Raw genomic sequence first — 25,455 nt, forward strand, 5'->3', positions numbered from 1 at the left:
TTAGTAACGATTTCTTTCTATATAGCAACTTTATTTCATTTTTTAGCCATATTTTGTTTACTCTGTTTTGGGTGTCAAGAGATTTTGAATTTGATATGTTCTTTCTTTGGGTAGACCTTGAAATTCAAGCGAAACATGTCCCTATAAAATAGTGTTGTAGCATTATGATCTAACAACAAAAAAACCAATTGTATTGAAAAGGTGGAATAAAAAAATCACAAAATTGTAAGCATATTACAGCAAATTTCAATACGGGTCTAATCATGAGATTAGTTACATGTAATACTGTGGCATGTCGGCTGTCACTCAGCTCTCCTCTAAAACTTAAGTGAATATAAAAATACAGACCGTAAGTTAGCTTATATTGTTAACTCTTTGCCGTCCCTAACGCTCCAGAGCGCTCGAGTATTATCACGCATCTGCTGTCACACTCGCGTTCATTAGAAGTGTGTTGGGAGAAATATTGAAGGTTCTTGTGAAACCACACTGTATTCCCTTGACTCAGCAAGCTGTCAGGACCTTGTTGACAGCATTTCTTGTGTGTATTTCTCAAGCAGACCTACTTTATAAACATCGCCTTTCAGTTAGAGATTATTCTTGTTCAAGTTCACACCATGTCGTCTAATCGCGGAGTTGTGTCGATAGGTATGAAAGAATGCGAAATTGAAGATATGTTAGAAGTTAGTGGAGATAGTGAGCTTTCTAGTTGTGGTTCAGAATTGTATTCTGATAAATGTAGTAGTGATAATGATTCCAAGAATCATGAGCTTGAACAAATATTTTGTGAAGAAATGTTACTGGAGATATGAAAATGAAAATCCACAGTCTGTTTCCAGTCATTCGACTGAGTCAGGAGTGGAATGAATGAAGCCCCCATCTAATGGCGAGTATAGGAATTGTGCTAGTTGCCGAAGCGTGTCGCACACCTCTGGGGCAATGATTAACACGTTGGGTGCCACATGCCGCCATATGGCGTCACGGTGGCCTTCAAATTTGAGATGGCGTGACGCCATATGGCGGCACACCGTTCTTGAAATCAGAGTTGGCATGACGCCATATGGCGGCACAGTTGAGTTTCAGGCGATGCGCCGTAGATAATCAGCTGTGACATCTATGCGCGTAAAATTGGTACTACGTGAAGGGCGAACTTCAGGGTCTATTCCAGCTATGTATTTTTACTGTATACCACCATGTGGCGCCACAGTATTCTTCTGAAGCCACTGACTGGCCAGTGGTCATTGTCACAGGTGAAAGCGCGCCCGGCATTGTTTATTCCTCGTTTACGTACGTATTATCACTCAGTTTATATAGTTGTGCAAAAATATGAAAAATGGAAGATATTGGTAATAATCTTACGAGGGAACACATACATGTGTTACACTCGGATTCGGATGAAATTTGGTAGGAATATTCGTGGGAGGCAGTAGAATGCTAAGGTGAAAACTGCATGTACCCAGCGCAAGTTTAAACGCCAAAATTGAACAAATAAATAGCCATAAAATTAGAAGCGTATTAGAGTATCGGGATGTGGCGGAGAGGTAGGGAGGAGCGGAGCAGCGGACGTGAACCAACCAGGCTGTGTCGAGCTGCGCCAGCAGCCAGGTGGCGTATAGTTAGCGCGTTCCCCTTAACTTCCCGATCAGATGTGCAAAACGTAAATATGAAAACAGCACATGAAACAAGTGTACAAAGGACGATGTTTGAACAACGATGCCAATAAGGTTTGAAAAATTACGAGTAACAAGAACTCGGGCGTGCCGAGACGCATATTTTCATTGTTTAGAGTTATCAGAAAACTGTTCACAACAATATGTAATGTAATATAAGTACTTGTTTTGCATTTTACTAGGTTTTCATAAATATTGCGTTAATTTGAATTAGCAAATAAATATCCCGTATTTGAAATTCGTATTGCACATTCCATGTCAAAAAATTCTGTGACACCATATGGCGTCACGCTATATTTTATCTTTCCTAAAAATTGATGTGACACCATATGGCGTCACACATGACCATGGTATGGTGAGATAAAATTTACTTAGTACATCATATAAATACATCCCAAGATCATATAAACAGACTACAACGCGTACAATTGCTTTGGCACCAGCGGAATGCAATTCAAAAACATGCCTGGCACCAGTGGAATAGTGTGCTACAATCGGCTCGGCACTCAACGTGTTAATGGATGACAGATGAAGTGAAATGATATTGGAGAGTGTTGCTTGTATGAAAGATGACAGGAAAAACCAGAGTACCCGGAGAAAAAGCTGTCTCGCCTCTGCTTTGTCCAGCACAAATCTCACATGGAGTGACCGGGATTTGAACCACGAAACCCAGCGGTGAGAGGCGGGCGTGCTGCTACCTGAGCCATGGAGGCTCTTGCTAGTGATATCTGGAGCCAAAATATTCGATTTCATAGACTGAAAATATGGGAAAACAATGCCAGTCCCAATCACGATTTACCTTCCGGGAGTTCCGAAAAAGATTTTTTGAATTATTTGTGGGATCAGAATTTTATGAGCTAGTAGCAGAGCAGACGAATGTTCAAGTCGAATATTTACAAAGAAAAACTGGCACTGTTGATGCTACCTGGCAAGACACTAACACTGATGAAATACGACATATGTAGAGTTCTAATTTATATGGGATTGGTTGTTTTACCTTCATTCTTTATGATATGAGTAACTGACCAGCTCTCACAGCTCATGGAAACAGACGGCTTAACTTCTGGTGCAACTTGGTGCAACAGCTGATTGGGAACTTCACATTCTGCAAACGTACGGGCAGGAGAATAAATTTACCCATCGGCTGTCAGTCCCCTAAATTATTTCATTCTCTTGTGAGGATACCTAGTCATGCCAAAGTGTGTGCTTTGTGTTTACAAATGAAAAATAGGGCAGCTTCTGGGAGAGGCAAACAAACAACATTCAAATGTAAGCAGTGTGTGATCTACCACTGTGCAGGATGGGGTGCTGTTTGGAATACCATCAGAAGTGAAATGTGGATATTCAAAATTAGAGTGAGTACACATTTTTATGCACTAATCATTTAGGAACAAAATGCAAAAGAAATTACATTTATGTCTTATTTGTTTGACTTCTAGTATTTTCTTTTAAAGAGTGGTATTTATGGTGCTGTGCCTATTGGGATTTAAAAGATTCTGTCAGAAAACACAGTAATTATGGCCGGGCATCCGCCTTTAAATGGGGAACGGCAAAGGGTTAAAATGCATAGACTCGGTTTTCGTTACTTTTTTTTTAAACACCCTGTTCGATTTAAGCAGTCTAACACTATGGCACTACAGCTCTGAAGGGCCTTTGCCTACCAAGCGACCGCTGCTCAGCCTGAAGGCCTGCAGATGACGAGGTGTCATGTGGTCAGCACGACAAATTCACTGGGCTATTATTTTTGTATTTCTAGACTGAGGCCACTATCTCACCGTCAGATAGCTGCCTATTTGTAATCACGTAGACTGATGGGACTTTGAACCAGCCCTCAGATCCAGCTAAAAAGCCCGACCTGGCCAGGAATCAAACCCAGGGCCTCTGGGTGATAGGCAGGCACTCTACCCCTAGACAACTGAGCCGGCGATCAAAGCAGTCACAGAATGAAAATCATCCATTTCATTGTTGTCAACTAAATGTTTCCTTTTATTAGTAACAACTGTAGCATCAGGAGTCTCATATGAGTAGGGGAAAAAAAGGCCAGAGCTGGCGCAGGGGCTAATGCGCAAGATGGCCGCCACACGCTATGACCTCTGACACCTTCAGACAATAGGATGTCGTTATCTTATGGAATTCTGTCGAAAGAGGTGCCTGACTTGAGAAAGCATGGGTTAGCGAACTATGGGTCTTTAGCTGAGTCTAAGGCATGATGTATTCTAAGTTGTTGTCTATCTAATCTCCCTTGGCCGACTCTTGTAGGACACTTTATTCCGGGGGTGGTTGGGGGTTGAGCAGAGTAAAGCTACTCCAGGGGGCACCCTTGCCTTAGGAAGGAGTCGAGCAACCTGTGCTGCTGTTGTGTCTGCATTGGTGAACTAGGGGTCTTTAGCTGAGTCTAGGCATGATGTGTGCTAAGTTGTTGTCTATCTAACTTTCTTGACGAACTCTTGTAGGACACTTTATTCCGAGGTGGTGGGGTTGAGCAGAGTAAAGCTCCTCCAGGGGCACCCTTGCCTTAGGTAAGAACCGAGCAACCTGTGCTGTTGTTGTGTCTGCATTGGTGAACTCGAGGAGTCTTTAGCTGAGTCTAGGCATACCCTCTATCTAACCTCGTTGACTAGCTCTTGTAGGACACTTTATTCCGAGGTGGTGGGGTCGAGCAGAGTAAAGCTCCTCCAGAGGCACCATTGCCTTAGGTAGGAACCGAGCAACCTATGCTCTTGTTGTGTCTGCATTGGCAAAATCGCAGCTCTTTAGCTGAGTCTAGACATGTTGTGCGCTAAGCTGTCGTCTATTTAACTTCGTTGGCTAACTCTTGTAGGGGACACTTCAGCCCTAGGGGAGCAGAGTAAATGCCACTTCCAAGGATTTGAACATGGAGTTGACATAAACTCAAAACTAAAGAGCTTATGTGCAATTCAAATATCCTTACTTTGATTGAAATGGGCGCACAATGAAGGTATACTGACTACAGTAAATGTGGAGACATGCACATCTCAGCAGAAAGAAAAAATGACTTTGCTAGCTAAGCTGTATTTTTTCCTATCTGGTGTTGTAAAGGAATGCGACTGTGTTTTATGACGCAAGACACCTAACTCGAGAGAACTTAAGAGTTTTCAGCTGTAGGTCAAAGCTTGTTCGCAGTGACTACAACCCTTGCTACTAAGATAACGTTACTCTACTTAGATCTGAATTCTTTTATGAGGTAGAGTGGAGGGGTAGAATTTTATTAATGCTACACTGCTAGTCGTAAGGGTGACTAAAAGGGATGGGCTAACTCAGGGGAGAGCTGTGCTAGGACCGTTGCCTACGTTATAATACAAGGCCTGGAAATAGAGCCCGTAAAACGCTATGGAAATAGTTATACTGAAGTTCAATACTGAGCCGCTAGGATCGCTTTCTTGCCCCCTGTCTACCAGGTTCGCACCTTTAAACGTGTTCATTAACTGAGTTGGTTGTGAATGTATTATGTATTCGTCTGATGTTAAACATTCGCAGTTCCAGTCATGGCTTATTCACGATAAATTAAAGGTAGTGGAATTTCGTTTCACAAGTTTCCAGTGAATGTTCAATGTTCGAATCATTATACAGAGGAAGTACGCATGAGATAAGAATTCAAGCTGATCGAAGTAGGCCTCTGTTCCTAAGTTTTTATCCGAGTTACGTCATAAGAATCGGGCGATCCCAAAATTTGTCACTGGACTTTTTTGTAAACAATGCTACCGTGACCGGCGATCATTTGAGAGGCATCTTCAAACTCAGAAATCTTAAATTAGGAAACCAACGAGGAAAATAATTTGCCCAACAAATTTGGCGAAAATGAATGTAGCAAGAGCTAAAAATATTGTATTTTCGCCTGAAACAATCTCTGGTTTGAAAAGTATGGAGGTGGTTTGTCCCAAGGGCATTAAATTCAGTTTAAAACAAGCCATTTGTTTTATGGAGCATTTTATGGAATTGTTCGATGCGCATGACGTCTGCATCACCTCACATGGGACATATTCCAGGAACGAGAACAAACGAGCATCTTTTAACCGGGTGAGTTGGTCGTACGGTTAGGGGCGTGCGGCTGTGAGCTTGCATCCGGGAGATAGTGGGTTCGAATCCCACTGTCGGCAGCCCTGAAGATAGTTTTCCGTGGTTTCCTATTTTGACACCAGGCAAATGCTGGGGCTGTACCTTAATTAAGGCCACGGCCGCTTCCTTCCAACTCCTTGGCCTTTCCTATCCCATCGTTGCTATAATACCTATCTGTGTCGGTGCGACGTGAAGCCACCAGCAAAAACAAAAAAAAAAAGCATCTTTTAGTACTGAAGATGAACGCCTCAGTTGGTTAATTAATGATTTCCTGTCATATATTAAGAAACTTCAAATGCATTCAGAGAAATTAAAGATTCATGAGAGAAATGTATCAGGCGTAGATCTTGACTACCCAATCCCCCCTGCGTAAAATACCTCATAAGTATACATTTACATTATGCATTGACGAGAAACCCAACGAGCTATGACATCGAGCTCTTCTTCAGCTACCTAGGACGCCAAGCGGAATAAAATGACATTATGGTTCGTGTGGCGAAGGAACAAACAGACTGTAAAGGCTGTTTAGAACACATCTCTTCTCCAGCTACTCAAAGTCCAACATTGTGTCTTATTCGTTTTCAAGATCGAGGAGCCCTCAGATACCGAAAATTGTCTGTGGCACTTCTGCACTGAACGACAGAATTTGTCATCTCCGCTACGCAGTACTTGCCCCGAAGAGAGTTACTTAAATGTGTACGTATATTTTTTCAAAAGACATATTCAACAGTGAAATTAAGTTTGGAAAGTGTAAAGGCGACAAACGACCTCTTTTTCTACTATGAACATTTCTGAGACCTCTGTTAGACAACATTGCTTTGAGCCACTCAAGTAAAAGAAAGAAAGTAAGTTTTGAAACTTCATTGACATATCCAAAATTATGCAGCACCGCTCTATAAACAAAGTACTGTCAATACTCGCAAAAACATTCAGTTCTTTTTATTTAGGATATAATTTACTTGACATATACGGCCATGCGAATACAAGGGGGCAAGAACGCGATCCTAGCGGCTGAATGGTGAACTAGGAAGCAACCCACGAGTGCATTTCAAGGCCTTGTATTATAACGTAGGGAACGGCTAGGACACAGGTGTAAATAGACATACACAGAGCCTTATAGAGGCATTCTCTAATGCTCCTCTTCTTCTTTTCTTCTTTTTAATCTGTTTACTATTTAGGGTCGTTTTTTTTTTTTCCATCGGACTCGGCAAGGGATCCTACCTCTACCGCCTTAAGGACAGTGTCTTGGAGGTACAGACTCTGGGTCTGGAGATACAACTGAGGAGGATGACCAGTACCTCACCTTACATGGCCTATTGTTAACTTCTTAAGACTTAACTGCTTACCTGATTATGGTTAAGAGTGCTAGGGTTAACCTATGCTGTGAGGTGTAATACAAATGCTTTATTTACAGACGGCGTAATATTGGGAAGCATCTTTGAAGTTCTAAAAACTGAGAGCCTAGCATGAACATATCAGCAAAAAAATAACTGCACGTGCAAGTTGACTAGCTTTGGATGTATTCGCTGAGACATAGAATACAAAGTTTTCTTTTTCGTACAAGTTTGCAACTTAGGTACTATCTTCATACTGAATACCTAATATAATACGTAAAAAATAATGTGGCCTGCAGGATTTCGCGTATTATCAGAATTCTCGAATACAGAATAAAATCCTTACCTACACTTGACGTTCGATGCCCCTGCAGGCCTAACATTGCGTTGACTACGCGTTAACCTCCTAGGACTTGACATGGTACCAGGGAGATGGTGTAAGACTTAATACATAATAGGCTTTATTCATTGAGACATAACGCTGAAAAGCAACTATGGAATGGATGTAGGAAGCGGCATGAAACCCTGAGAGGTAATATGGAACGAGGCCTTTTGTGATGAAAGAAAATGAACAGGTAATTGTCCTTGGATTACAACATTTACTTAGAAGGAAACAAATCAGAAACTAAAAGAATGGAAAACTTTTGGTTACATAGTTACAAAAGGGAAATAAGGGTTCTTTGACATACTGCACCTTGACATCACGCACAAACAGCAACTTTAACTTATTCATGTGCCTTGGCACCAAAATTGAATCTGTGAAAACGTAATCCAACGATACATGTCGATTAAGTAATAAACAAATATTGAAATTAAACCAAACACAGAGGTACAGAATATTGCATCATTATCTAAAACATTCTGAATAATGGGCATAGATTTCCCGTACCTATGAAAGGAAACACAGTAATACCAAGAAGCTAACCCAAGTGATAATTACAACTTAATACATAGGTAAAGAAAAGGGTATTGCCTCCAAACAAAATGAGAATGAACCTAACTGCAAAGCTAGGCCTCTTTGCATAGAATTGGCTGTGAAGTTAAAATTCAAAGGTGAACTCCTATGTAAGGAAAGGAGGTAAATTCAGAACATCTTAACATATGTTCAATTATTCTTCTAATAACTGAGAAAATGGTTATACGTCTCCAATTTCTTAGATCATGTGGGTCACCGCTATTAAAGATAACAGTTCTTCCCTTTGTAAACTTTGCAGGAACCTCTCTAAAATGGTTCATTGCAGTTCATAACAATGTGAAGAATTTCTCTGCTTTCAAATGCTTGTTCACTGAAATTCTATCATGGCTGGGAGATGTAATGTATCTATACGCACACCAGAAAGGGCTCTGAGCGCATCCTCTTCCGGTAATACCAGCCTACTAGGAACACTATTGCCAGTTTGAAAAGAGGAGTTCAGAGGTGTCATATAATTAGATGGCCCAAATAATTCCTTGAAATATCCCTCGATTTAATTTAAAGCTGCTGGGCAATTAGGATGAGGCTCATTATAGTTCAAGTTTCATTATGATACAGGTTCTCCACCAATCAGAGTTCAGATTTTCATTATGATACAACTGTTTGACCAATTAGGTAAGGATAGCATCGCACCTGCGCTCAACGCACTAGCTTCGCATTTGTTTCCAAAATCAAACATGTCAGGCACACATATTAACATCAGTGCACCTTCTACTTCCAATATTCTACAACCTCACGGCCCATTCCCACAAATTCACTTCACCAACTGTACAATAAACAATTTGTATTTGAAATAAAGCTAGGTTATGATAACATTCTATCAAAGCTTTGAAAACATATGACATTGTCAATGTCTCTGATCCACTCACTGAAAATCATTAACCCAGCGCATTCACTCTGCGCTCTGTTCAGTAAACTCAACTATCAAGCAACATCTCGACAGAAATTTATGAATATTTAAATAATAGAGTTCTAATTATCGTCGAGGATAAAAAGTCGTATGCAACTCGCCTATAATAGTAATTAAGACACGAACACTTGTACTTTTAACACAACTATCATCGGCAGTCTGCCGGATAGGGTAACGGCCTCGAATAGATATCTCCACAGCTGACCCGCACACCATGGCAGCTGGGAATACACGCAGATACTGACTTATACTAGCTCAACGAGCTCCTTTTATATCCGTAGACCGGGCGGTGTGGTTTCAGTTTAGATAATCTTCTACCTTCAATTACTCGGCTATCCCAAGGCCGATTTTGATGAAATTTGGTATACTACCCTCGGTTATTTGGGGCTACACGGTGATGTGATCAGAATTTTCATATCACATTTGGTACTGGAGATAATGAGATGGAAGGAATGGAATGTTCGATGGCTACTTCATCTGTCCTTGGCCGATTCTCCTGCAGCGAGCCGGTTGCGCACACAGCGGTCTTTTCAAACCTCTCGTACAGGTGGTGTTACGAGTTGTGCCAAAAATACTTCAATAGTGAATGTCACAGTGACATTCCTGTTTCAAGATATATATATGCGCACGGTGTTTGTAGTCTGTACTACGGCAGTTTCCTCGGCCAAACTTATGTTGTGCGCAGCCGCCTCACTTTAAGCATATATATAAACTTGTATGAAATCTTACCTTATAAAAGATGCTGGAATTGGCGTCCTTTCTGGGTTATACAGGCGTTGTACCTGATAACCACATTCTGGCTGACGTGAGGAGTTCTTCCACTGTAATGTTTCTGATTTCATTCGTAATGTTTTCTTTCAGTTCCTCCAATGTGTGAGGATTTGTTAGATACACTTTTTCTTTCAGTTTACACCACAAGTACAAATCACACTCTGCATTTACTGTCTCGAGAAAAATAGGCCCAATTATTCGTCTTGGACTAGCAACACACCAAACACCAATCTTCCTGTCATAATGAGGTACTTTATAAACACCATTAGGATTTTCTGCACACCAATAGTGAGAGTTATGACTTTTCACATGACCATTAAGATGAAACCAGGCCTCATTTGAAAATAACACAAGCTGTGGGTCGAATAAACAATCATTCAATGATGCAAGATACCACTCACAATATCTCACTCTTGTGACTGGATCAGCAGGTTTTAAACAATGTTAAAATTGTTTGTGTGCGTGCATGCTTTTTATTGAACACTGAGCAAGTAGTTTCAAATTTATTTACAATTTTTTGTTTTCTTAATTACCTGAACCTGTGCTCATGAAGATGGCACTTCACCAGGAAATTGCAGAACAAATGCATCGCATACCCATCAAGCCGACTCATAATTAAAATAACTTTTGCATACGAAAATAACTTGTCTCGCCATGTAACAGCTGAGATTCAGACTGGCAACTGCTAGGTGGAATACGTGCACGCTGCTTGCAAGATCAAGAACTATGTGCATGCCTTCCATACTGCTGCTCAAGTCTCGGAGAGTAAAAACTTCGCTGGACAGTCTGGGTTTATATGAGAGACCCTGTGTTTATATATAAATATAAAAAAGAAATTGTTCTCTTAGATAAATGACCTCTTCTTGAAGTTAGCATCCACAAAAGTTAATGTTCCCAGGCCTTGTAGGGTCCATTTCGCTTTCCACATCCTTGATCTTTAGCTGTCATTTTGTTTTACCTATTTTTATTTGTTTTTTTTAGTTTGTTTTGAACGTGAACATTTTTCATGTTATAATTTTGATTTATTTTAATAGAGCTGTTAACCACTCAAGGTCACAATTTCTAGTATTACATTATTCTCTAATTGCCATGTCTAATTGTTGCTGTATTGTTACTTTTCAGGATAAGCAAGATCCTAGTTTGGACTTGCCGGAAGATCCATGTGAATGGGTACCAGGCATGCCACGGAAGAGAACGAGAAGTACCGGAGGATTAGAAAAACCATCAAACAGAGGAGAGGACAACGATGATGATATTGCAGTGGTGGCTGTTGTGGAGAAGGAAGGAACGGAAAATGCGAATAGAAGTCAAAGTGCAGGGCAAAGAAGAAATGGCGAGAAATGTGCAGCTGAAGGAAAAGTCGAGGCAGAGGCTATAGGCGAAGGAAGTCCATTGGGTGAGGGGAATAGGGCCATTGATTCTTCAGAAGACGATGATGTTACCGTTCTGGCCGTAATTAACAAGTCTGGAGAGCCTGATGTTCACAGACCTAGGAGATGCTTCAGGAATGGTGGGAGGTATTCCCTCAAGGACATACAACAACAAATTGGAGATTTGACAGTCCAAAGTGTTGTAGATAAACTACTTAAGGAATTCACTCTCCAATACATCGTGAAAAATGGAGGCAATGGAAGTTGGATTGAAAAGAATTCAGCTGGAAACAAAGAACAAAGTTCACCTGAAATTGACAAATGTACGGATGGTAGGGAGAAGGCAGCCTGTGGTGAAAGTGCTATTGAGAGTGAGAGATCGAGACAAAGTGTATTTCATAATGAAAAAGGAAGGCAGGTAGAGGATTGCACAGTTGAAGATTGCACAGATTTAATAGATAGCTTAACTGCTGTAGAGAGTAGGCAAAGTTTAGAGGGGGCATGTGCAATTGTAAACAAAGATCGAAACCATGATGACTGTATTCCTTTGACTCCACCCCGCAATACAATGTATGAGAAAGAAGGTAAGGAAACATCTTTTGTGATAGATCGGAGCCCAGTTATTACGGGGCAGAAAGGTCTGGTAGATAAACTGCAACCAGAACAATTGAAAAATGATGTAATTCAAAATGGATCTTCAAGAGGAGTTCTAGAGAGAGGAGAAAGTTTAGGTAGTCCCTCACCTACAGTTCACGGCACAGAAGCATTGAATGTGGATGAAAATGAAGGAGAAATGGTGATAAATAGGACTTTTATGAATAACCAAAGCTCACTTGAGACAGCTAAGAAGAGGCTTCGTTCGAAGACAGGCCATCTGGTTCAGAACAAGAAGAAGGGTCAAAATGAGGGTATTACTACCATTAAGGAGCACAAGAGTATTGCTGTGCAGACTGAAGAAAGACTTTCTGTGATATCAGTTGAGGATGACAGGGCAGAGCTGTCGGTAGAAAATGTCTTTTATAAGAAGAGGGAATCCAAGATCAAGGAATGTTCTTCTGTGAAAGGACAGATTCCCTCTGTAAATGTTAAGAAGGAAAGGAATCATGCAAGTCTGATTAAAAGACAAGCACCAGAGCTGGCTAATAGTACCAAGAAGAAGGATGGTAACCAAATTACTGTAAATGATACCAAGAATGTTGTTCAGGGAACTAGAAAACTAGTAGTGAATAACAAAGAAATGTCTGTTAAAAATTATGTGCATCTCAAGAAGCAGAAAACCAAAACTGAGGAAAGCTCTTCCATAAAGGATCAAAGTCCTGCTGGTACAGTTAGGAAGGAAAGAAATCGTACTGTTATGGTAAAAAGACGTAGCATTAAGCTAGCTAATGCCACCAAGAACAAGGAAAGAAACCAAAGTGAGGACAGGATAACTGAAGGTGAATCCAAGAATTTAGCGAAGAACGTTGGAGAAAGACTTGGAGTTATGTCACCATTGGCGGACAGAACAGATGTATCCGCAGGAAATGGTGTAGATCAAGAGAGAGCTGACATCTCGTCCATTAAAGAAGAAAGTCCTGTTCTTTCATCTAAGAAGGGAAGAAATCGTACTGTTATGGTAAAGAGACGTACCGGAAGTATTAAGCTAGCTAATGCCACCGACAAGAAAAGAAATCAAAGCGAGAACTGCGTAACTGGAGATGAACCCAAGAATTTATTGAAAGACACTGGAGAAAGACTTAGCAGTGTGTCACCATTGGCAGACAGAACAGAAATATCAGATGAGAAAGATGTGAGCTCTTCCTTTAAAGAAAGAATTCCTACCTTCAAAGTTAGGAAGGGAAGAAATTGTATTAAGGTAAAAAGACGTTATATAAAGTTAGCTAATGCCATCGAGAACAAGAAAAAAAATCCAAGTGAGAACAGGGTAACAGGAGATGAACCAGAGTATTTAGTGAAGGACACTGGAGAAAGACTTAAAGGTGTGTCACCATTGGCAGACAGAACAGAAATATCAGCAGGAAACGATCTAGATCAAGAGAGAGGTGAGAGCCCTTCCATCAAAGAAACAAGTCCTGCTGTTACAGTTAGGAAGGAAAGAAATCGTAATGTTATGGTAAAAAGACGTAGTATTACTCTAGCTAATGCCGCCGAGAACAAGAAAAGAAACAGGGTAACAGGAGACGAACCCAAGAATTTAGTGAAGGACACTGGAGAAAGACTTACAGGTGTGCCACCCTTAGCAGACAGAACAGAAATATCAGCAGGAAATGATCTAGATCAAGAGAGAGGTGAGAGCCCTTCCATCAAAGAAACAAGTCCTGCTGTTACAGTTAGGAAGGAAAGAAATCGTAATGTTATAGTAAAAAGACGTAGTATTACACTAGCTAATGCCGCCGAGAACAAGAAAAGAAATCAAAGTGAGAACAGGATAACAGGAGATGAACCAGAGTATTTAGTGAAGGACACTGGAGAAAGACTTAAAGGTGTGTCACCATTGGCAGACAGAACAGAAATATCAGCAGGAAATGATCTAGATCAAGAGAGAGGTGAGAGCCCTTCCATCAAAGAAACAAGTCCTGCTGTTACAGTTAGGAAGGAAAGAAATCGTAATGTTATGGTAAAAAGACGTAGTATTACGCTAGCTAATGCCGCCGAGAACAAGAAAAGAAATCAAATTGAGAACAGGATAACAGGAGATAAACCAGAGAATTTATTGAAGGACACTGGAGAAAGACTTAAAAGTGTGTCACCATTAGCACTCAGAACAGAAATACCTGCAGGAAATGATGTAGATCAAGAGAGAGATGACAGCTCTTCCATTAAGGAAATAGGTCCTGTTTCAGTTGAAAAGGAGAGGAATTATTCAGTTCTGGTAAAAGGACAAGATTCTGGACCAGCTATTGTCACTAACAATGAGAAAGGCAGTGAGATTGAGGATTGTACAACTGTTAATCAACGCCAGAGTTCAGTGCAAGAGATTGGAGACACACTTGATAGTATATCAGATTTAGGGAACGAGACAGGAATGTTGATGGGAAATGATGGAGATTGTAAAGAAAAGCGAGGCGAAATCAAGAAACATTCTTCTGTAAAGGACCAAAGTATCATCAGTCCAGCTAAGGAGGGAAGGAATTGTACAGTTTTAGCAAAGACACAAACAGTGGAGACCAACAAAGAATCTGGTTGCGTATCAGCTTCAATTCACGAAACAGGAATGTCTGTGGGAAATAATATTGATCTTAAGGGAGGAGAAGTTGGGGAATATTCTTCCATTACAGACCCACGTCCTGTTGTTACAACTAAGAAAATAGGAATAAGTAAAATAGGAAGATGTAGATCAAAGCTGGCTAATGCTACTGTTAATCAGAAAAGAAACCAAGTCGAGGATTTCAGAACTGAAGATGAACTCAGGAGTATAGCTCAGAAGATTTGTGAAAATCGCTTAGATATACCAGCTTTAATGGACGAAAATGGAATGTTATTGGGGTATGATATTGATCACATGGAAGAGCAAGTGGAGGTTGAGGAATGCTCTTCTGTAAATGACCAAAGCCTCGATGTTTCTGCAAAGAAGGAAAGTAATCGTACTGTTCTTGTTAAGGGACTAGGTTCAAAGCAAGTTAATATATCATACAACAAGAAAGGAAATAATTCTGAAGACTGCATAACTGTCATTGAACCCAGTCAAGATAGTGGAGAAAAACGTACTGGTATATCAGCTGTTGGTGGACTGTCAGTGGTAAATGACGTGGATCCTAAGAGAGTAGAAAGAGATCAAAATCCAGTTGTTACAGTTACGAACGTTCATACATGTCCACCTCTGGTAAAAGAACTGCGTTCAGAAATACATACTGTTCATCAGTGTCGGGAGCGAGCTGGACCTGATGCAGCTATAAAAGGATTGAGATTATTTAGGGAATGTTTTGTTGTGTTAGAAAGATTGAAGAGTATACCACCAGCTGTGGAGAACAGAGAGGTAAAGCCAACTGAGAAACATCTGTATCAGTATGACAGTGAAAGTAAGGTTGAGTCCATTAAACAGGCAAGAGGACAAGAGATTCTTAGAAACAACTCTGCTGTGAGTAATGGAGGAACCAAAACTGAAGTTATAGAAAAATTGAAAAGTTCTTTATATGAAAATAAGATCACAGATGGGGAGAGTCCAGTGGTGATCGATCAGTATGGAGCAGATGTTGATGATGGTAGAGGAGAAGAAATGGAGGCAGTAGAAGACTCTTCTGTAGAAAAGAACAGCCAAAGAAAGACTGCGGTAGATATTGATAAAGGACAAGCAACTCTAACTATAGAGCCAAGGAGGGCTGAAAGCATGAGTGATAAATCTGTAGCTCTTAATATAGAGTGTGACCAGAGCACGGGAGATACCTCTGTAGACATTTACCAGAGATTACCTGGAGAGTTGAGCGTGATTAAAGCACCTGAAATTACAGAAAATGTGCTAAGACCCGTTGTAGAAGAGGTAGGAGTGTTGTTCAGTGAACAGGAAGAAGAGAGGGAATCTGAGAATACAAATAGGGCAGAAGACAAAGAATGTGCATCTGACTGGAGGATAGAGAATGAGATTATGAAGGATCGACTTGCGATGCAACCAAAAGGACAAATTGAGAAGTACGTAGTTGCAGAAAATGCTAACTACTTGAAAAAGGCAGAGGACAAGGGAACAGATGGAGGAGGGACAGCAGAGTCTGAGAGGAAAAAGGCAGTTATGGAGGATGAAGTTTCGAAGAAATACACAGCTGAGAAGAAAGATGAGGGAAAGATTGAGGATATAGACAAAGAAACAACGGTTGGAGAATATGTACGTGTTACGGAGACAGAAAAAATGAGTGCCGAAAATCAAGTTCTGAAAGAAACAGAAGTACAAATTGAGAAGTTTGAAGTTGAAAAGAGTGAATGCTCTGATGAGGCAAAGGACAAAAAAAGGGATGAAGAATGTATGCTTGGTAAAAAGAAGGAACAGCTGATTGTACAGGATAAAGCCAAGAAGCATGTAATTGAGAAGGAACCTAAGGAGATGAACGAGTTAAACAACAAACAAAAAGTTGTCAAACACACGAACAACAGGATGATTGTAAAGCAGGCTATAATTGAAGAAAGTAAACCTGATGGTGAGGGAGAAAAGCAGATTGTAAGCGGTGAAGGTGTGGAAGAAGCAATAGGTGAAATTAAGATTCGCCTAGTTGGGGAAGAAGATAAGGAAAAGACTGAAGAGACAAATGAGACATGCAACAGAACATCAGCTGAGGGAAGAATGTCAGATAGGAAGAGTGAAGAAGTGATTGTTGAGGATGAAATTGCCAAAGTTGCTATAGTTGAGGGTGCAGTTGCAAAGTTACCTGAATTAGTTGCAGATAAAGTTCCTAAGGTAGTTGATGAAGTTGCAGAAGTTCCTAAAGTAGTTGATGAAGTTGCAAAATTTCCTATGGTTGAGGACCAAGTTGCAAAGTTACCTGAAGTAGTTGCGGAGAAACTTGTAAATGTTTGTGAAGTACTTGAGGATGAAGTTGTAAAAATTCCTAAAGCAGTTGATGAAGTTGAAAAAATTCGTATAGTTGACGATGAAGTTGCAAAGATCCTCAAAGTAATTGCAGATGAAGTTGCAAAAATTCCTATGGTTGAGGATGAAGTTGCCAAGATCCCTGAAGTAGTTGTGGATGAAGTTGTAAAAATTGCTAAAGTACAAATTGAGAATAGTTCAGTGAAGATAGCCAAGGCTACAAGTGAGATGAAGGACAATATAACAGTTTTAGAGTCAGTATTGGATAAGAAGAAGAAAACTACGTTTGTTGGGGATAAAGTTGTGAAGAAAGAAGGAGAATTAATTGGCAAGGAAGATGCTAGAGAAAGTAGAGATACAAAGCTGGAGAAGGACAATATAATGGTTGCAGAAAGTACATCTGATAAGAAGAGAGAGAAGACGGATGTAGAGGATAAAATTGAGATGCATTTAGTAAAAAAAGATGAGAGAGAAATTGAGAAAACAAAGGAGTTAAAGGACAAACAAATGGTTGTAGAATACTCACCTGAGCGTAGGAAAGAAAGGCTTATAATAAAGGATAAAGTTCTGAAGAAAACAGAAGAGCAAAATGAGAAGGAATGTAAGAAGTTCCCGAGTGAAACCAAAAGTAAAAGAAAAGTTGTTGTAAGAACACTACAGAAGAAGAGGGAAAAGCAGATTGTGAAGAATAAAGGTCCTGAGGTCCTGAAAAAACTAAATGACAAGTCTGTGCTTGAAAAGGAGGGGGAGTGCAAGACTGTGAAAAAAAGGCAAAGAGTGATGAGAGTGTGTAAAGAGATGAGGGAGAAGCAAATTGTAAAGGACGGGGTGTGTGCTGGTGGTAAAGAAATGGGCTACATCAACGAAGATATCAAAGTGATTACTGTTGAGGACCAGGGACAGAAATTGACAGGAGTTGAGACAAATAAAGCAAAATTTAAGAAAACAGTTCTGAAGGAGGTACACGGACTGTTCAAGAGCCCAAGAGACGAGAATGAACAAAGCTCACGTACAAAGATTTCAGGCGAGAAAAAGGATGAACATTTGCAAGGTAAAGACTCGCTTCAGATTAAGGTGGGAAAAGAAACTGATAAATCTCCTGTTGAGATGTCAAGCAAACCCAAGTTTAGAGTTCAAAAGAGATTGAGAAGTGATGACAAAGGAGTTCGAAAAATTAAGAAAGTTATGACTGAGGAGATGAGGAGGAGAAAATTTGAAAAATATCTCGCTGAGAAGAAGCGGGTAGGGTTATTCAATAAATATATCCTAGAGAAGTCAGGAAGTCAAATATCCAGTGAGGTCAGAAAAGAGAGAGGATTATCTGAAGAAGTGTGCAAGGTCAAGAAGGAAGAACACCAGATCAAGAAGTCTCATGGAGAGAAAAGTGCAGAATATAAGGATAAGGTAAAATTCCCATTTGAAAAGCAAAGGCCTGGCTTGAAAAAGGAACAAACAGAGGAGTTGAAGGATGGAAATGAGAAAAGGAAGTGCATAATTATAAAGAAGGTGGCAAAGAAGAATGAGAAGGGAGAAAGACAGATTGAAGAAGGACAAGACAAAGCAATTAGGGAGAACAAGGATCCAAAACAAATAACCAAGTATACTCATAAAAACAGAAGTCCTACTAAGCAGTACACTGTCAGTAAAGAAGTAAGACCATTTGGAGATCTGGCTGATAAAGAAATGGAAGAGAAAGTAAAGGAGATCAGGGGAGATGGAGTGACTGAAATGGCTGAGGAGAGTCAAGGAAAACCTAGTATGTATGAGAGTAAGAAAGAAGTAGAAATTGTGAGCAGTGCACAAAGGCCAGTAGGAACGAAAGAAACTGAAGAGGACATTGAAAGATGGGTAAGGTCTTCTTCTGATGCTGAAAGTGAAGTTCAATCAACAGCTGAAAGTAAAGTTAAGAGGCCTGAAGAAGAAACATTCCTTGAACAGAAGAAAAGTGAGATGGAAACTACACTTGATGGGAAAATTCCAGTTGGACAGGATGTAATTTTGAAGGGAGTACAAAATCAAATTGAGGTGTGTTCTTTGGCTGCAGAAAACAAAATCCTGAATGATGCAAGTTTGGTCATGAAAGAGTCTAATTTGAAGGGTGATGCAGAAATCATTGGTGAATTAGACGAGAAGATCCAACAAACTGTGGATCGTATAGTGGTGGAAGATAGAAGACCAGAACTGAATAGTGAAGTTAAGTTTGTTCAAATTGAGAAGTGTTCGATTCTGAAAGATGAAACAAGTGGGAACAGGGATTGCATGGTAGTGAAGGAGGGAGATGGATGTGATGAGGTTACAGGAGAGGAGGAACGGCAATTTAACCAGTGTACAATGGTACAAAATAGTATGAATCAAGAGTACAAGAAAACTGAGGTGAAGAAGGGAGAAATTCCAAGTCAAGAACTGAAGCAGAGGGAGGATGCAACAGTGATGATTGAAGGAGCTAGTAGGATTCAGGATAGTGCAATTCAGAAGGAAGAGGAGAGACGGAACGAGGAGTGTACAGAAGCAATGCAGTTGATGCAAAACGGCGAGCTTATATCTAGAAACAGAGTAGAACAATCTGGAGACTGTACAATAGTGACCGAGGAGAAGGGTGAAGCACAGACATATATTCACCAGTGTGCGAGTGTAAAGGAGGGGGATGTCGTGAAAGAGAAATATGGACTGCTGGGTGAAGACTCGAGAGAAACTGAGCGCAGCAAACCGGAAGAAATTGTAAGTGATGAACACTTGGCTATGAGCAGAGAAGTTCAAGTTGAGGAGCATGTTATGGAGGAAGAGAGAGAAACTGAAGCTGCAAAGGGAGAAGAAAGACCTGTAACCAGTACTGAAAGAGCACATGAGGTGTGCAGAACTGAGAATGAAGGACTGAGTCATGTAGCAGCAGGGATGACTGATGTAGGGCTGACACTCAGAGAGGAGTGTACCGTGGAAGGAGAGGAGCGTGGACAGAGTGAGAATCAGTGTATAGTTGAAGGCTTTGTTGATGCTGAAGACAGTGACATACAGCAAGCTGAGGAGAGTAAAATCATTGAAGATGAAGAATGTGGAAACAGAAGTAAGGCACATGAGGGTGTCAGGGAAAGTGCAGTGGCTGTGGAACAACAAAATGAAGAACCTGAAATTGGGAAGAAGATGCAAGATGGATTTAAAGAAAATGAAACAAAGTTTGAAGAAGGAAATAAATCACAAGGGAATGTTGAAGGAAGTGTTGTGGGTGAGGAAGAACTACAAAATGTGGAAGTTGTAGTTAAAAAGAAAGCCTTACAGGAAGGTGGTGAAGGTGTAATGATTAAAGGAAAGGATGCTAAAGATGAGGTGCTAGAGGATATTGAGAAGTGTGCAGTGCCTATGGAAGGAGAGAAACAAGACAAAGACTGTGAAGTTGGAAAAAAGCCAGAGGAGGGTATTGAAGAATGTGCGCTGGTCGAGGAAAGTGATAAACAAACTGAATCTGAAATTGTAAATAAAATGCAAGGAGAAGTTGAATGTGCAGTGTTTGAGAAGGAAGGAAAACAAAATGAAGATTGTGATGTTAGAACCAATGTAGAGGGAAGTGTGATGAATAAGGAAACTGAGAAAACAACTCAAGAATGTGTAGTTAAGTCAGGAGAAGTTTTGGAATGTGCAAGGGCTAAGGAAGCAGATTATAAAGACAGGATAGTTGAAAACAGCACTCATGAAGTTGTTGAGGAAAGTACAATGGAAAAGGAAGAATATGATTTTGAAATTAAAAGAAAGGTAGAAGGCAAATTTGTTGAAGGTGAAATAGTTACAGGAGGAGAGAAGCAAAATGAAGAGGTTGGAACTAAAAACAAGACAGATGAGAGTAAAAAGTCAAAGGCAGAAGAAAGATTAAGTAAGGAGTATGTGCTTGAAAAAGACAAAATTGGGGAGCTTAGTGATGAGAACAAATCGCAGGCACAATTTGAGAACACAGTTGTGACGGGAGAATTGTCTGCAGACAGTGCTAGACAGATAAATGTAGAAAATGAATCTTTAAAATGTCTCGACGTGAGGGAAGAAGATCTGAATAAAATTTGTGAGAGTTCGCTTGATACTAAAGATGACAAAGAAATGGATGGATCTGCAGTAGAGAGCCAACAGGAAGTGAAAATTGGAGATTATGTACCTGATGATAACCTTAGTATTCAAGATGAATCAACATTTGTGTCCGACAATAAGGCTGAAATACCAAGTGTAGTTTGTAGATCTGACAGCGAAGTAGAAAGTCAAACTGTTATCGGTGGCAGTGAAAATCAAGTTGCAATTTGTGCCATTCAAGCTGAAGGAGAGGGGGAAATAGACCTTTGTACTATAGAGAGAATAAGGCAATTTATTGAGAGTACAGTTGAAGGTGGAGCGGTGGCTCAAACTGGACTTGGTATAGTCAATAATCTGGAAGAAAAGTGTGGTTCAATTTGTTCGGTTAACAGTAGTGGGAAGAGACAATTGTGTGTTTGTGGTATTGAAAATGAAGGACAAGTTTGCTCATTTGAAACTGGAGGGGAAGATACAAGTCATATAGGTGATTACACTACTGACAATGCAGGTGGGAATTTTACGTGTTCTGGTGGAATCAAGGATAATGCGAATGGTCAAGTTTTGTTGTGTTCTGTCAGTGACGATGAGCCGAGAGTTCTCAAAGAGCATACAGTTGACGGTAACATCATCAGCATTAGTGTACCTGCTGTTGAAGCAGACACACATGTTGGGCCATGTTTGGCAGACATTGAAGTGGAGAGGCACGTCAAAGTTTGCACGATAGAGAATGAATCTGAAAGACACATAGGAGATTGTACTGTTGAAAGTGGTTTAGACCAGGGGGCTAGATGCTGTACTGTTGAAAGCGGTTTAGACCAGGGCGCTAGATGCTGTACTGTTGAAATAACCAGAGTTATAGATACAAAGGAAACTGACAAAGTTAACAGAGAACTGGGAGCATCTAGGTTTCTGTACGATCAGAATGGAGGAATAATAACTGTAATTCAGAATGCTGATGCACTGCGAACAAATGTAACAGAAAGCTGTGGTGAAAATGGAGAGTCCGTAATACAAGTCCATATAACAGAGGATGGGGTGCAGAAGGGTGAATCAGACTTTGAAAGTGAAGTGGAACAGGAAGCTGAGAATGAATTGGAAGAAGAAGTAGTGCTGGAAAATGTAAATAATTTAGGTGAAACCATAATTGAAGAATTTGTGGATAAAGATACTTGGGAAAACCAAATAGTGATCGTGATGGAAGGAGTGGAAGCAGTGCAAGTTGAGACACCGGATACAGAACTTGGGGTAAGTTCACTGATTACATGGTTTTGTTTTGTTCTTACTTTGGTTTTGAAAACTGTTGTACTATACTTTTCCGTAATAGCCGTTTACATCTTGCATATTCACTGAGCTGTGATGTACATAATCTTACATTCAATATACTAACACTTTATTCCACCTTGTCTGTACTTAACAGTTTATTTTACTACCATTCGTACATGTTTCAAGAGCTCCAAATGCTCTCTTTGTCAGCGGCGCAAAACATCAAAATTCTTTGGACTGAGATGTAACAAGTCCAAAGTACAAAGGCCATTTTTTTCAACCTCTGATGGGCTGTAAAAAAATAAGACACATTGAATAACAAAATGAGTAGTTTCATACATATTTTTCCACATAATCGCCAAAACGATTCAGGCATTTATCGTATCGTGACGCCAGCTTTTCGGTGCCCTCTGCAAAGAAGTCTGCCACCAGTGAGGTAATGTGCATCTGGACAGCCTCCTAAAGTTCTTCGTTTGTCCACCACAAATGGAGGTTTATGATAAGTGAACTTTCTACAGCAGTCCCAGACATTTCAAGGTCTTTTCTGTACACAGTTGTTACTCAAAATTTAGGATACCAGAAAATTTGTTCACATTTGGTCCCAACAATTTTGACTGACGATCACAAAACTCGGTGATAGACGTTAGTCGTAATGTTCCTCACACGTTACCTTTTTTTAATTTAATTTTTTATTTTTTTATTTTTTATTTTTTTAAATGCTATTTATTTGGGGCGTCGACCCATGTGGAGCTTTTGCCCCTACTGGCATCATACTGTATGAACCTGCGTGTAATTGGAATGGTGGTAGTGTGGAATGTTGTGTGTGAGGAAAGAAAGATTAAGGACGTCCCAAATACCCAGTCCCCAGGCCGTGGATGTTAATCATTACAGTTAAAAAACCCTGACCCGGCCGGGAATCGAACCCGGGGCCGCCGGATGACAGGCGGATGCGTTGCCCCCTACACCGCGGGGCTGGACACGTTACTTAGGAGAGTTTTTAAAGTCTATCGTTAATGGCGATGACATTTGGGTCCTGTATGATACCTCAGAAATCAAAGAACAGTCTAAGCAGTGGATGTATCCTTTTTCTCCAAACAAGTCAAAAAGGTTTAAACTGACAGGAAACTGACATCAACAGGAAAACGATGGCTACAGTTTTTAGGAACCATAAAGGTGTCTTGCTGGACTTTATGGAGCAGCAGGCTGTCCAGACGAACATTATCTCACTGGCGGCAGATTTCTTTGCAGAGAGTATCGGAAAGCTGCTGTCATGATTGGCAAATGCCTAGATTGTTTTGGTGATTATGTGGAAAAACAAGTATGAAACCACTAAACTTTTAGTGATAAAATCATTTTGTTATGTCGGTGTGTCTTTTTTTTAAATAGCTCACCAGAGTTTGAAAAAAAAATAGTTCTCGTATTTTGTTGTTTTGCACCGCTAAAGAAAAGAGCATTTGGAACTCCTGAAACATGTACAGATGGTAGTAAAATAAATTGTTAATTATTGACAGGGTGGAATAAAGTGTTTTATATTGAATGTAAGATCAAGTTGAAGTCAATACGAACCTTACTAGTTGACCATTATTCTGTGGTGTACCCGCTTAGCTCTCTAGCCTTCTCTAGTGACATCGAAATATGGAATGCCCCCTGAATACCTTGACATCTCATGGTTAGGGGCACTGGTTTGTGGTGACCATTTTTTTTGCCTAATTTTTGTCATTTTTTAAACTCTTGGTGTAATTTCTTACAAATTTTAATTTTCAGGACCACGTTTCATTACTTAACAGACTAACACACAATTTGATATAAATTTAACCATGTTTTCTTTTGTATATGTTTCAACATATTGTGGTCATCAGCCAAATACAATGAACATAAACAATAGAATAACATCAAAAATTTATGAATGAATGAATGAATGAATGAATATCACGAGTGGGTGAAAACATTATTTAAAAAAACACTCAGTAAAGTGTTACCGTCATAAAGTCTTCTTGCTTCTGTCCTTGTTAAAATTCACAATATAATTGTTAATGATGATGCTTGTTGTTTAAAGGGGCCTAACATCTAGGTCATTGGCCCCTAATGGTATGAGATGGAATGAAAAGACATGATAAATGTAATTGTTATAACTACTCTCGTTGATTTCAAAAAGTTGACATGTTATTTTTGGAAAACATTTCATATTCCTTCAAATGGACCTTGAACTTGTACAGACAGCAGTGTTCTCCCTACGACCTTTCTAATGGGCGCACTGCCCTGCCGTTTTTACTGACTGCCTGGCTAACATAATATAGATATGTGCTAGTTACATAATATTAATACTATTAATACAAAGATGTGCCAATGAAGTGCAATAAGGTTTTATACTCGTCGTATTATAAACCTATACTGACCTGTGCTTCATCAGCCTGGACGTTAACTAAGCAGAACCAAAGTAAGATACAAGCAGCTGAAATGAGGTTCTTGAGGAGCATACAGGGAATGACAAGGCAAGGAAATGAGGAAATAACAAGCATTGGAGTGTGTAAACTTCAAGAAGAGATTGATATAGCAAAGCTAAAATAGGTTTGGACACAGGATGAGAATGCCAGGAGAGAGAATACCAAAGAGAACATTCATGGATACAGAGACTGGAAAGAGGCCTAGGGGACGTCCTAGAAGGAGATGGAGCTCTGTTGTATTGCAAATAGAGGAGTCGATGACAATAAAGTACTAGAAGAGGAATGGTGGAAAGATCGAGTAAGGTGGAGGACTTTGGTACACTACCCTTTCCCGAGAGAATCTGGAAAAGGGAATGGGTGAAGAAGAAGATATTTGAGTCATTGGGTGCTCCAAATTAAAATGTAAATACTCTAAAACTGTTAATTTAAATGATAAATCTTCATTATTGTCAGCATAATTGCACCAGTTACATGTTTAGCTTGACTGTCATATAGTGTCATGCGCCAGCAGTGTGTGGATTAGCGTGGAATCAAATGCGAGCACTTGAATTCCGCATGACATCACAAACTCGTTGGCATTTTCTCCTGTGGGTTATGCAGCATGCCCTGCCTGTCGTAAGAGACGACTAAATGGGGTCCTAGGGGCTCTTAACTTCGGAGTTAGAATTGGCGACCACGGGGCCCTTAGCTGAGTCCTGCTATTCTCAATAAATTTCCAACTTCTGTGAAATTATTTAAGAAAGGGATCGGTAAACAATCGCCTCTGATTAATTCTTCTGGCCCGGGGACAGGGTGTTTGTGTGTTTCCTCCTCATATTCAGACAACACACTACACTACCAACCACCACAGAAACACACAATAGTGATTACATCCCTCCTATAGGGTTGGTGTCAGGAAGGACATCCGGCCGTAAAACGGGGCCAAATCGACATGTGCGATACAGTTTGCACCCGCGACCCCACAGGTGTGGGAAAAAGTGGTAGTAGAAGGAGAAGAATAAGAATAAGAAGAAGAAACAGGGTTGTAGGGCTAACGCAGGATGGCTCGTGCATCTTTTTAAACAAAACTTTTGTTGACACTTTG

General features: G+C 40.2%; 1 protein-coding gene across 1 annotated transcript in view; it reads left to right on the forward strand.

The window, feature by feature from the left end:
- LOC136886717 (uncharacterized) overlaps positions 1-25,455 on the forward strand; it is a 420,809-nt gene that overhangs the window by 57,076 nt on the left and 338,278 nt on the right. Inside the window, exon 4 of the mRNA XM_067159522.2 lies at positions 10,855-21,909. Coding sequence (XP_067015623.2) covers positions 10,855-21,909 — 11,055 coding nt within the window. The remainder of the gene's footprint in view (positions 1-10,854; positions 21,910-25,455) is intronic.

This window comes from Anabrus simplex, chromosome X, assembly GCF_040414725.1.
Source record: "Anabrus simplex isolate iqAnaSimp1 chromosome X, ASM4041472v1, whole genome shotgun sequence".
NCBI classification, from domain to species: Eukaryota; Metazoa; Arthropoda; class Insecta; order Orthoptera; family Tettigoniidae; genus Anabrus; species Anabrus simplex.